Here is a 12,750-nt window from a genome sequence, read left to right on the forward strand (position 1 = left end):
ACAGGAACATAATACTAAAAACTAAGCCAGTGAGAGGGAAGTCAAGTTGGTTAAGGACCCATGAAGAAACACAATGTTGCTCTTTTGTCACTTAGAAAGATAGTATTGCTTTCCTTTAAATTTTTCTTAATAAATATTTTTAACTATTTTATCTGTGTATGTGTGTGTTTAATTTTAGATCCTATTTTCTGTTTCTTTGTGTTAATACATTTTTTTAAGAAAAAATGGTTTGGAGCTATCATTTGTAAATAATGATAGCAAGACTTTTCTCCAGGTTTGGGAAGAGGCCTCCATGTCCCTTGAAACCTTCTGAGCCTGAAATGCAATGAGCACAGGTTTCAGACTCGCCATCTCTATGGCAAGTTTATAATCTGAAGCTAGTCAATGCGACCTTTCCTCCACAGAATAGAGATAATAGCAACTATGTAGAGGCTATCCTGAAGACAGGTTGAGAAAATGTATGTTTCAGCACTTTGAAGCCTCCACAGATGTTGAGTCAAAAATGTGCATTTTAATCTCACTCTGTTTGATGCACCCAGCATCATTTATTTAATCCACTCACTTATTTCATCCTCAAGACAAACTTCTGGAGTAGGTCCTGTTTTATCTTCATGTTAATGATGAAGAAGGTAAGATAGAGATGCTGTCTGATTTGCTCAAAATCATGTAACTGGTAATTTGAATAACTTGAATTTATAAAGAAATTTGAGGATGCCTGGGTGGCTCAGTCGTTAAGCGTCTGCCTTTGGCTCAGGCCATGATCCCAGGGTCTTGGGATCAAGCAACGTATCGGGCTCCCTCCTCGGCGGGAGGCCTGTTTCTCCCTCTCCCGCTCCCCCAGCTTGTGTTCCCTCTCTCGCGGTGTCTCTCTCTGTCAAATAAATAAATAAAATCTTAAAAAAAAAAAAAAAGAATAACTTGAGTTTATAACTCTAATCCACTGTTCTTACATATGTTTGCACTGGTCAGCTGTAAGTATGGTTTCTTACGTTCTCTTAATATTTAATACTGGGCTCTTCTATGAGCTCTCTGTGTCTAGAAGTTCCACAAGCAGAGGCTGAATCTATTGCCAGCCAGGGAGAAAAAACTGTGTGAGGACCAGGTAAAAAGAAGGTTCCTTTTTGTCTGTCTGTGTGTTTGTCTTAGATAAGGAAACAGAAGAATAGCTCCCATTCTTAAATGTGTGTGATCTAGTGTAGTGACCTTGGAAACTTAAGGACTATGTATCCTATGAATAAATAATTTAAAACAATGGTCTTGCATTTTTAATACAAGTTTAAAATAAATTATGTACATTTATATATGTTACTATAAAAGTACACTTTATAAAACAGAAAGATGGATGAAGTAAAATCCATGTAAAGGTGGGATGAAAATATTTCCTTGGTACATTCTTATGAGTCTTACCACAAGTCGTCTAAGGAGAGAGAATCTTGGGCAGGAGTGGTAAACTCAAGGCCCTCAGAGAACAATATGGCGTACCAGAAGCACTTGGTTATAAAAAGGGTTTGACAGTCATCTAAACACTGGGCCATCTCACATGGAAATGTGGGTTCCTATGATATCCTGGAAACTTAGAAGACCTGGCAACACTGGTTTGCATTCCCACCCAACAGCCATTGACAGAAATTGGCCCCAGTTGGCCTCTGCAGACAAACCCTGCTCCCCATCACAGCCTTGCCATCCCCATGACTCCTTTGCGCTCATTCACTCTTTCATCTTCTTGTCCCCGTAGGCACTTGAGCATAGAACCCCTGAATGAGAGAAGCAGAGTTCCTGTCCCTGTTCTACCATGATCCATAACCAGGGTCACTTTGAGCAAGTCCGTGTGAATGATTTCTTCAATTTACTTGGAAACGTAGCACATCATTCTTTCAATAAGATTTCTTGGTGCACTCACTGGCCACTAATATCTCACTCAGTTTCTTTACTTGCTGTGGGACTGCAAAGAAAAGCAAAAGGATGAAAATGAAATGTATCCCAATGCTTTGCAAGACAGATGTGGTCAAAATGGATGGTCTGTCTTTGGTCTTACTTGGCATAGCCAATCTCCTTTTGCTCTGCCAGAAAGCAATTTCTATTGTAATGAGGGGTTTTTCTATTTGATTATATAAAACAAATGCCCATTGAAATTTTCATGTAGGATATTAACAACTAGTGTGACAGCTTAAATTGTCATGAAACAACACACATTTGGGGCACCTGGAGGACTCAGTCGGTTAAGTCACTGAAATTTGGTTTTGGCTCAGGTCGTGGTCTCAAGGTCATGTGGTCGAGCCCCATGTCAGAAGGGAGTCTGCTTGGGATTCTCTCCCTCTGCCCCTCCCACTATTCATGGACTCTCTCTAAATAGATAAACTTTTAAAAACAAAGCAATGTATACTTTATCATTGAACTAGGCTACAGACCACATAAATTTAGAATCTTAAACTGTTTAACTTTTGCTACACTCATGGGGTCTCAGTGTTTAACAGGGCATGGTTCCAGCATCATCAGTATGTCAGCTTTGCAACTTACTTGCTTAGGGTCACAGAAAATATTTGTTTCCTTAGAGATTACTTGTCTGCAAATTCCTGTGGGAAAGAGTTACAGGGCATTACAAAGGTGTGTTACTTTGTTAATGGAGAGTATGGCAGAGGCTATTGCCTATGAAGTCATTAAGGGTTTTCTGTGCTGTGACAGCTGTGTTTACCTATCACAGATCAATGAACTTGTCCCATGTTTCCTTCCCCCTCCTGTTATTTCAGATCAGCCTTGAGAGGAATTCAACAAAAGATGCTACAACAGTTTTATCTCTGGAAACTGTTAGCTTCAGGGACGGTCCTCACAGCGATCTTCACAATCTGCTTTGGCCAGTATGACGACGGTAAGTCTGCCTGTAGCCTGACTTGGAGTGTTGGATGGGGTTTCTGTTATTAGAAGCAGAATGAATCATAACACCACAGTGAATAATGCTCATTTGTAGTTCGTTTTTAAAGGTTAGTGGCTATGTGTAATAATTTACTTTAATTAAAATAATCCTACAAAAGTGGCCTCTGGATGCACCTTGTTTCTTAATAAGGATTGTGGTTTGATAGAAAATCCAGAGCAAGGCCTCCCTTTGAACGCTTACTCATTATCACTAAGCAAATGTGTGATTGCTGTGGGGAAAAACAACAACAATATTAAATACTATTTACTAACCCTTGCATGGACAGAAGCAATGGTTCAGATAAGGTTTCAGAATAAAAAATACACCAAAATTTCCTATAAGATAAGATCTCTGAAGAGGTCAAAAGTAGACATTTTAGGTGATTTTACTGTTAGCACTTTTAACTGGGTATTATGTTATTTCATCCAGCACCATTTTATTTGGAAAAAAAAAAAAATGGTACAAGACTTGACATTAGAATTTGTAAGATATTTCCTAACAGTAATTCAGGCACTTTGGAAAGAAATGTTAGTCATCAGGATCCTAATGGACCACTTAACACATTCTGTCTGCAGGGTCTTGAATGTACATATCCTAGATACTTGAATATTAGAGGGATCTGGCTTTGAATACCATGTAATAAGAGTTAGGATATATATAATACTTTAGGTTCAACAGAAGGAAGAAAGGGACAAATGTGGCCAGTGTGTAGAAAATTAAGTTTTATTCTTCCTTTGCATTGTTTTTACCCTACATTTGTTCAGCATTTGGGGTTCCCAGCCAGAGACAAGCAGACCCTCTTGACCCCTGTTGCCCTGTTATCTGGTTGTACTTAGTGGCAGCAAAGAATGGGATCAATATTAGTTGTTATGCTTTGCTTGGCTAAATTGAATGATCTGAAGATAGATGAATTGATTTGTCTTTATCACAAACAATATTCAAATTGCACCCATATTAAGACATTCTTACTCCTTGGAAGTAATAGTTTCTTTCTATTTTCCATTCTTTCTATTTTCTATTTTTCATAGTAGGAAAAATACGACTCTTTGGAGACTTGCAGAATAATTAGCAACAGCAACTATTTTCATATAGTCAATAGCCTAATTCCTTGAAAAGTGTTGCTAATTAGCACATTGCTTGCTTTAAGTGTGTCTGAGCTCAGTGCTCATATTGTTGCCATTTCTGGTGATTACAAATATACATTCTAAAAAAAATGTTTAAGTGTCATAATAAATAAATAAGGTAACTGCTACTTTGAAGCAAAAATAAAAAAATCAATGAAACTTAGAAGAGCATGACTTTCTATTAAAAGAATGTATTTTAAATTTGCCCCAGGAAGAGACCCTGGTGGCTCAGTCGGTTAAACATTCTGCCTTCTGCTCTGGTCATGATCTCACGGTCCTGGCATGGAGCCCTGTGTCAAGCTCCCTGCTTAGGGGAAGTCTACTTCTCCCTCTGCCCCTCCCCCTCCTTAGGCTGACTCTCTCTCTTCTCCCCCCTTGCCTCTCAAATAAATAAAATCTTAAAAAAAAAAAAAAAGGAAGAAAAATAATTTTGCCCAGGAATAGATGACAAATCTGTATTGATAGTTATCTATGTCATAAGGCATTCTATTTTTCTTCATTTTTAGTGTTCACACTGAACGGGGAAAATTTCACTGTCATTGCTCACATTAGAAAGGCACAGGCCCGTTACTTTTCAGCTATGTAATTTAGGTTATCAGAGGAAATGACTCCTGGTTTAACTTGGAATGCTGTAGATTGGTCTCCTTAATAAGCTCATTTGCTCTTGCTAAGTGTGTTCCCATAGACTCCAAAATAAGATCAGGTAACTGCTGGCCACCATATCATTTACTTTCTGAAGCGGTGTGCAGCCTCACACCTGCCCCCTGCCTCCCTGCAGGAGGCCTGCCCCTGGGGGACTGAAGTGGGGATGGCCCCCTGTGAGACCCCTGCTCAGCCTCCTTCCACCCCCACGGACCTACTCGGTTTTCGGGAAGACAAAGGGATCGGAGCCCTTAAAGAAGCATGAATTCCGTATGCTGTCTTGTAGAAGTCTCTTCCCTTTACGTGCTTTCTCCCATCTCTTCCATCCTTACTTCTTCCCATGTCCCCGCATGCCAGTGTCTCCGTCTTTTCACTGGGTACCCCGCCCCCTAGGTCTTCACTTCTCTCTGACTTCCCGCAATCAGGGACGCTGTGGCATCACTATTATTCAGTTGTTCAGTGATGTGTGGCTGAAAATTGTTCTTATACTTGCTATTTTTTTTTTAAGATTTTATTTATTTATTTATATACAGACAGAGATCACAAGTAGACAGAGAGGCAGCCAGGGGGTAGGGGGAACAGGCTCCCCAACGAGCAGAGAGCCGGATGTGGGGCTCGATCCCAGAAGTCTGGGATCATGACCAGAGCGGCTTTAATCCACTGAGCCACGCAGGCGCCCTGCTATTTTTTAAAAACTATATAAAACTGGGAGCCCACACAATGAAGGAGTAAATCAGAACTCGGAAATAAAATCGCACTAAACTGGAATATGCAGTAAGAATTTCTTGAAGCAATGTGTTTTTAACTCAAATGCTCGGGGATGCAGGTATAGAAGATTAGATGGAAGGAAGGTAACGGTGACATCCTAAACATGATTGAAACCTATGAGGAAAGCGAAAAGTGAAAAGAATACTTTGCCCTAGTTAATATGTTGGTTGGATTGGCCTGTTAGGATAGTTGGCAACTGGTCGAATAAAAGGTGAGGAGTTTTGAATAGAGAAAAATAAAGGAGAAAAAATTTAAACTTCCATAAGGCTATTAGGATAACAGTCTATTAGGATAAAAGACTAGGTTTTTCTTATATGAAATAATAGGATTCTTCTGGACTTGTAATGAAAAGCCATTTCCTTTGCTTTTTTTTTTTTTTTTTTTCCCCCTTTTAGGCATAAGAGAGTTATCCTGCAATAAAATATTCTGGTATTAGCCAAATGTGTAGAGCTGCTTCTAAGGGAAATATATTATATAATTATTATTTTAAATACTTCCTAACACATTTTTTTTCACTTGAAAACTTTGGCTAAGTTTTGAGTCTTTTCATATTTTTCACTCACATTACTGGGAGAAGTTTCTAGATTCAGTAATAAAATTTGCAGACGGCCTGTTCCATAGTGGACACTTCATTTGTTTGATGACTATATCTAAGCAAACATTAATAGTGTCAGTGAGATTGATTGTCTTATATTAAATTTTAAAAGTAAGAATTTAGCTAACTGATAGAAAATAAAAGAACATAATACATTTTCAGTTAATGGCCTCATTCTACCCATAGATAACATTGGAATTGATATTCTCGCTTGTGGTTTCACGCATTATGAGCACTGACAAGTTTATTTGAATGGGAACGTGCGCCCTGATCCACATTGATTATGGGGAGTCTGGGATGGGGGAGGGAGGAAACAGGGCCATCTGCTAAAGTGTGTGTGGGATGGGGGAAAAAATGCCTCTATGGGGTGCCTGGGTGGCTCAGTGGGTTAAAGCCTCTGCCTTCAGCTCAGGTCATGATCTCAGGGTCCTGGGATCGAGCCCCGCATCGGGCTCTCTGCTCAGCAGGGAGCCTGCTTCCTCCTCTCTCTCTCTCTGCCTACTTGTGATCTCTGTCTGTCAAATAAATAAATAAAAAATCTTTAAAAAAAAAATGCCTCTAAAAGATGTCTCTTACTCTAACGTGCTAGTCACAGGGAGGTAAATAAGGGAAGTTGTGTACAGGGTCTGTTAATTGATTCTGTGTTGATTTTGAGTTCATGAATGAATCCTGAAAGAGAGAGAGAGAAAGAATGGGAAAATGATATATGGGTAATGGTTATGTTTTATTTTATGTTGTATGATTTCCTCTGCATTTTCAAATTGTCCATATTAAATCTATAATCAGGAAAAAAAAATCTCTGTTTAAAAAACAAACTACAATCTGTACATTATGACTAAGTTTAGAGTCAGAAGAGTTTTAGAAGGTATGTGTACCAATGGGTGGGGGGGCTGTCTATCTGTCTGTAAGAGAGAGAAACATTCACTGAGTGCGAGCACATTATGGAAACCAGCTTGCATTTATTAAAGGAAGGGTTCTCCTTGGCTGTTCTGGCATTTAGCTGGAAGACAAACGTCTTCTGCCTTGCTCTTGAGCTATTACATAAATCAGCACACATCTGTGACCTGAAGAGAGCTGCTAGATAAGCCCAACCACATGAAGGGGACCCTGGTTAAAAGCCCATTGAGACACCACAGTATCTACGCCTGTTCCCTCATAAATAACAGTCACTCCTAGAACTCAAGTGGAAGGTTTCACATAGCATTTGGTCTATGGCTAATGTTCAATTAACTGTTAATATTTGTTGCTATTATTATTTCTCATCACTTGTAAATCATATTTATTTTTAATAACCTTACATTTTTATTTATAAAGGAGTACTATGTGTCCCTGTGCTTGTAAATGTGTGTTTTTTTGTTTTTTTTTTTTTTTTGTCTCTCCAAATTTACTGAACACCTTGAAGACTTTGTTAAATTACACTTCATTCTGAAAAGTATCCATGACTATGTTCTCTCCTTGGAGAGCTTCCTGGTCCATGTGAAATGGGGGGTTGTTGGGGAGGAAGTTGGAGGAGTGTTCCCAGGTTCATTTTCATGCTTTCTGTTCTGTAATCTGTGGAAGGTCAGTGAGGGGATATGCATGCCGGTCCCTTAAGAGTGTGACCATCTAAGGTCTGAGGCCACGCCCGGAACTTTGTTTTCCTCAGTGACTTTGGCTCATGCTAATTAATCTTAGAAGAGAATGGCTGACAAATTACAAGGCTGATAATATAACTATAAGGAGATTCTAACTGTCAAATGAGCTGAAACACTTGAGTTTCCAAGTGGGTCCCCTCTTGAGATGCCTCAAAGAAAGGAGACTTGGTTCAGTAAAGGGAACAGCTATGCCAGAGCAGTGGGACAGTCTTAATGGCTCCTATTCCAAGGCTTTTCCAGACTGTCAAGAGGGTGCTGCCAGAGCACGCTACCCACGTCACGGGCTGCAGTGGGACCCCCTGTCTGCCAGGATCATGCTGGGCATCTCTTAAAAATCCCATATCTGGGGCGCCTGGGTGGCTCAGTGGGTTAAAGCCTCTGCCTTCGGCTCAGGTCATGATCCCAGGGTCCTGGGATCGAGCCCCGCATCGGGCTCTCTGCTCAGTGGGGAGCCTGCTTCCCTTCCTCTCTCTCTGCCTGCCTCTCTGCCTACTTGTGATCTCTGTCAAATAAATGAATAAAATCTTAAAAAAAAAAATCCCATATCCCCTGAGCATTCTATTTCTAAGTGTAATGCACGTGGTCTTCTTCTTGACAACATTATCTTTCTCTGGACATAGTATCGTGCAACCGTTTCTCCTAGTTTCTTTCAGTTATAATCAAATTAAGCTAAAGATGATTATTGAAGATTATAAGTAGTTTTCAATGAGCTATGTTGTCTGGGAAACATCTTCATCCCTCATTTAAATTTGATTTCCTAAGGCAGCCTTCATAGAAAGTGAGCAAATACATGTGCACACACACGTATCTACCTGCATAATACACATTTTAATACACATTTCAGACAAAGAACCATAGCATGCATTCTTATGCAAGTTTTTCGCTTCATATGTTATAAACATCTTCTTGTCTGCCCCTGTAATTTATTCTGACAGCATTTGTTTTCATTCTGAGTCAAAAGCTTGGCTGTGTCCTCTTTTTAGATTATACCCACACCTGCATTTCTTGTCTCCTCTTTTCTGACTATGAGTCATCACATGGGTCCTTGTTAAGCACTCCCCCCACCCCCAGGACTTTGTTTTAGAGTAAAGGTTTGGAAAACATACACCTTTTTACATAGTTTGTTTCAGCAACAATTGTCCAATAAGCAAGTTCAGATATAAACTCTAAGCTCTGACCTTGTGCCGAGAAGGATTACTTCTGTGGCTTTTGTATACTCTAGTAATTGATTCACTTAAAGTCCATCTGTATACTCTGGAGAACCAGAGAGCTAAATAACTGGGGGGAGGGGGGGACTCTGATAAAGAGACGACCAATTATTGTACTTAGAAGATTCTCTTTCTACTCACCTGTGCCCATCTGCGCATGCACTCTCTCTCTTTCTCTCTCCAATACACACGTTATTTCCAAGATAACTTGGAATTGCTAAGTACTAATACTTCAGATGCCCCATTTGTCCTGTGAAGAGAGGGAAAAAAGGGGAAGGTCTAACTCAGTGTCCTAGCACTGCAGACTAAAATAACGGTAACTGGTAATGTGGATACTTCCCTGCAGGGTTCTAACCACCTGAAAACTGGAACCTATTGAAAAATAAAGTACTCATATCCTAATTGCATGAAATGCATGAAAGGCAGAACTCATTTTTAGTATCCTTAATAGATATTGAGATTGAGCAAAAATGTCACCGTAACCCTGCGTGGTTTCAAGTCATCAGTGACGCATACAGCTCAGGGTACAGTGGTTTTTCTTAGTTGGGTCTTTTCCTGTCAAATCTCTCCTGTTACCACCACTTCTCCACCAATTCCCTTAAGCTCTCCAATTTGCTTTTTCTCACAACCCTACTAAAACTATGCTCTCTAAAGCCTCTACCAGCCACTTTCTGGGACAAATCCTATAATCTACCATTTTAGCAAGTAGCCCTATTGATCCACCTTCCTTGCAACTTTGTTTTTCTTGGAGGTTCTTTGTACTGATTTTTCTGATTGTCACATATCAGCCTCCTTCTTCTTCCTGGTGAACATTATACCTCTTCCTTTTTTGTGGTTTTGAAAGTGCCCCACTCTTATTTATATTTCCATAAGGAGCTATATTTTTTAATGAATTAGTTTTGACATTTTTTGACAGTGTGGTCATTTTCTACCCTCCTTCTCTTGCACAGAGTATTCCTCTCCCTTCACTCCTTCTGCACATGTGGTCACATTGCCTTGGTCCACATGTTCTGATTCACTTTTTAGTTAACATTTTATTGCATATCAACTCTAGAAAAAGCAATAAGGCAGTCTCAGGGTGTCTGGGGGGCTCTGTCAGTGAAGTGTCTGCCTTTGGGTCAGATCATGACCTCAGGGTCCTCCCCTCAGGGGGAGTCAGCTTGTCCCTCTCCCTCTGCCCCCCTCAAATAAATAAATAAAATCTTTTAAAAATCAAGGCAGTATCTTCATCCAAGTATAATAATGACAGTGATAGTCAATGTGCAATGTGATCTGTGTATTAATAGAATTAAGTGCAGTGTCTGGGTTTTGGGAGAATACCAGTGGAAAATTTGCTGAAGAATTCAGGGTAGACATAGTAAGAAACTATTCACAGGGCAGATTTTGAGTTTCCAAGTTAAGGAACTTGAGGACCATATAATTTGAGAAAGCAGTGTGGTGCACTGAGTGGCGTTCTGGTTTTCAGATGTGTACAGGTCTCTTGACACAACACCAGGGATTGTGCATGCTGTATCATGATTTTATTCAGGAGACATTAGGTATTAATGTATCCAAAAGTAACAAAACAGCATGCATTTGTTTGTGATCACTATCTGTCCTGGGCTCATCTTTGCGCTTGTCCCATTCATGGAACTCCAGCTGACCACATCCCCAGTCTGTTTTTGTTTTGCATGTGTGTGTATGTGTTGTGTGTGAGAGAGACAGACAGACAGACAGATGAACAGAGACAGAGGCAGAGAAAGGGAGAGATACCCCTAGAAGCTATTTCTCAATGTTTGTAGTGCTCAGTTTTTGAAACTGACTGTATTAATACCATGCCTTCTCAGACACTGTTCTGTTCCAATGTATTTGCATACACACCATCCCTGCATATTCAACAAGTTCTTTGAAATCAGGAAACGTATCGACATTTATGTTATGTATAAACCATTATCTCTTAACAATAACCACCAACATTTATTTAGCATTTACTAACCAAGTCTCCAGGTACATTGCATTCCTTTGTTTAATTTTCAGGAGAACTCCAGGAGGTCCTGGAATTGATATGAACAACCACGTAACGGTTCTCTTCTATTCCTCCCTATCCCCAAGTCAGGAGGCTCTAGTGGCATGAAGAGGTGAACTTGCTTCCCGGTGTGGTATAACTAGGAGGGGACAAAGCCCAAACCAGACCTTTTCCTCAGGTCCGTGTGCAGTCACTAGCCTCTGGGCTATTTTATCATGACATCAGAATCTAATATTCCCTTCCAGATTTTACCCAGATTCTGTTTATTCCTTGATACTAACTTATTCATTATTCTTTGATGTTGTTACTAATGACACTCAATCAAAATTAAACGTGGAGGGGTTGGTCAAAGGGTATAGACTTCTGGGTACAGAGGAACAAGTTCTGGGGATCTAATATCCAGTATGGTGGTGACCGTTACTAACACTGCAGTGTGTATTTGAAATTCACTGAGACAGTAGATATTGACTGGTCTCACCATGGCAACACAGAGAAACACATGCATCAATCCACAAATACACAGCCAAGTAAATACATAAATAAGATAGCTGTGCAAGTTGATGGCTTGTGTTATTTGGGTTGATTATGGCCATCATTTTGCAATGGGTAAGTATCCAGACACCACACCGCGCTCCTTACATAGGTAAAATTTTTGTCAATTACACTGCAATCAAGTTGAAAAAATAATACCTCTGTCCCTCCTTTATATTCCAACACATCATCTAACATTTGTTTTATGTTGAGATTATAAATTGCTGAAGACAGAAACTGTCTTATTTACTTTTCTCAGCCCTTGACAGAATGACCCAATTAGAGGTTATTGAAATCAGTAAACACTGAAATTAGAGAAAATATTAGAGAGATGAAATGTCTCTTCCAACAACGTAGGGCAAGTTGATGCAGTTCAAGAAGAGCAAGTAGGGTTCAAACAACAGTTCAGAAACATACTTAATGAGCGTTTGATTTCTCTGGCATTGCTCAACATTGACGCGGGGACAAAAACAATCCATAGACACCCGTGCTAGGGAGATGCTGCCCACAGCTAGGTATTTTTGGTTTGTTTGTTTCTGTTTTTGTGGGGTTTTTGCATCCTGTTGGGAAACCTGTTTAGGCAAGCTCTATGTGTATATATGTGTGATTTTTGAGAGATTCAGCTGTCATTGACGCCATCATAGCGTGACACTGAGCCAAGTCCATGAAAAACTCAAACTGAACCCATCCTTCCCTCCGGTGTGCTTCCCACCTTTCTTTTCTCCGGTTCTCAGCCGCCCTTCTGGGCTTTTGTTCACATCCTTGGTGGATCCCACGGTGGCGCTGATTCCTGGATCAGCAGCCCAGCTCATGCCACTAATCTTTTCTGCTCATGTAAGACCTTCTACTGCCCCTCAGGGCCACTCAACTAGACTGTTCAGTGATGACTGTCCTGCTACTCTGAGTTTATTAAGTGTCTCTGTTGAACACATGGAATACTGATGAGCTCTCTTCAGACTGAGCCTGAGACAGGGTGCAGACAAGGCCGTGCCAACTCCACACTGCATGGGGCTAGATCCAGCCCTGGGCCATGGCAGCTCTGCTGGGTACACGGGAGGCACTTGGGATGGTATCCCTGCAGGGGAAAGAAAACAGCATTTAAAAAAAATATTAATAATGCATTGTGTGCATTATATTCATTCATCCATTTGTCTACTCAGGTAGAGCAAGCATATGCAACTTCTATTATGTGCACATGAGATTTCTGTTAATCACAACTAAGTGATTTCTGAGTGCCAGATGCATACATACTACACACTCGACTTACACTGCTTATATACATATAATACACATGATATGTGTGTGTGTGTGTGTGTGTGTGTGTGTGTGTTT

At 40.2% G+C, this 12,750-nt stretch overlaps 1 protein-coding gene across 5 annotated transcripts in view; it reads left to right on the forward strand.

The window, feature by feature from the left end:
• Nucleotides 1-2,775: 2,775 nt before the first annotated feature.
• The window catches only part of PCDH15 (protocadherin related 15), a gene marked incomplete at both ends in the record, with an annotated part of 820,110 nt that continues 810,135 nt past the window's right edge, over nt 2,776-12,750 (forward strand). For all 5 annotated transcript variants that reach the window (XM_080823084.1, XM_080823082.1, XM_080823083.1 and 2 more), the window contains one exon: nt 2,776-2,866. In XM_080823084.1, the coding sequence (XP_080679210.1) occupies nt 2,776-2,866 (91 nt within the window). The remainder of the gene's footprint in view (nt 2,867-12,750) is intronic.

The sequence above is a fragment of the Martes martes genome, assembly GCF_963455335.1.
Source record: "Martes martes genome assembly, chromosome: 14".
In the NCBI taxonomy this organism is placed as follows: domain Eukaryota; kingdom Metazoa; phylum Chordata; class Mammalia; order Carnivora; family Mustelidae; genus Martes; species Martes martes.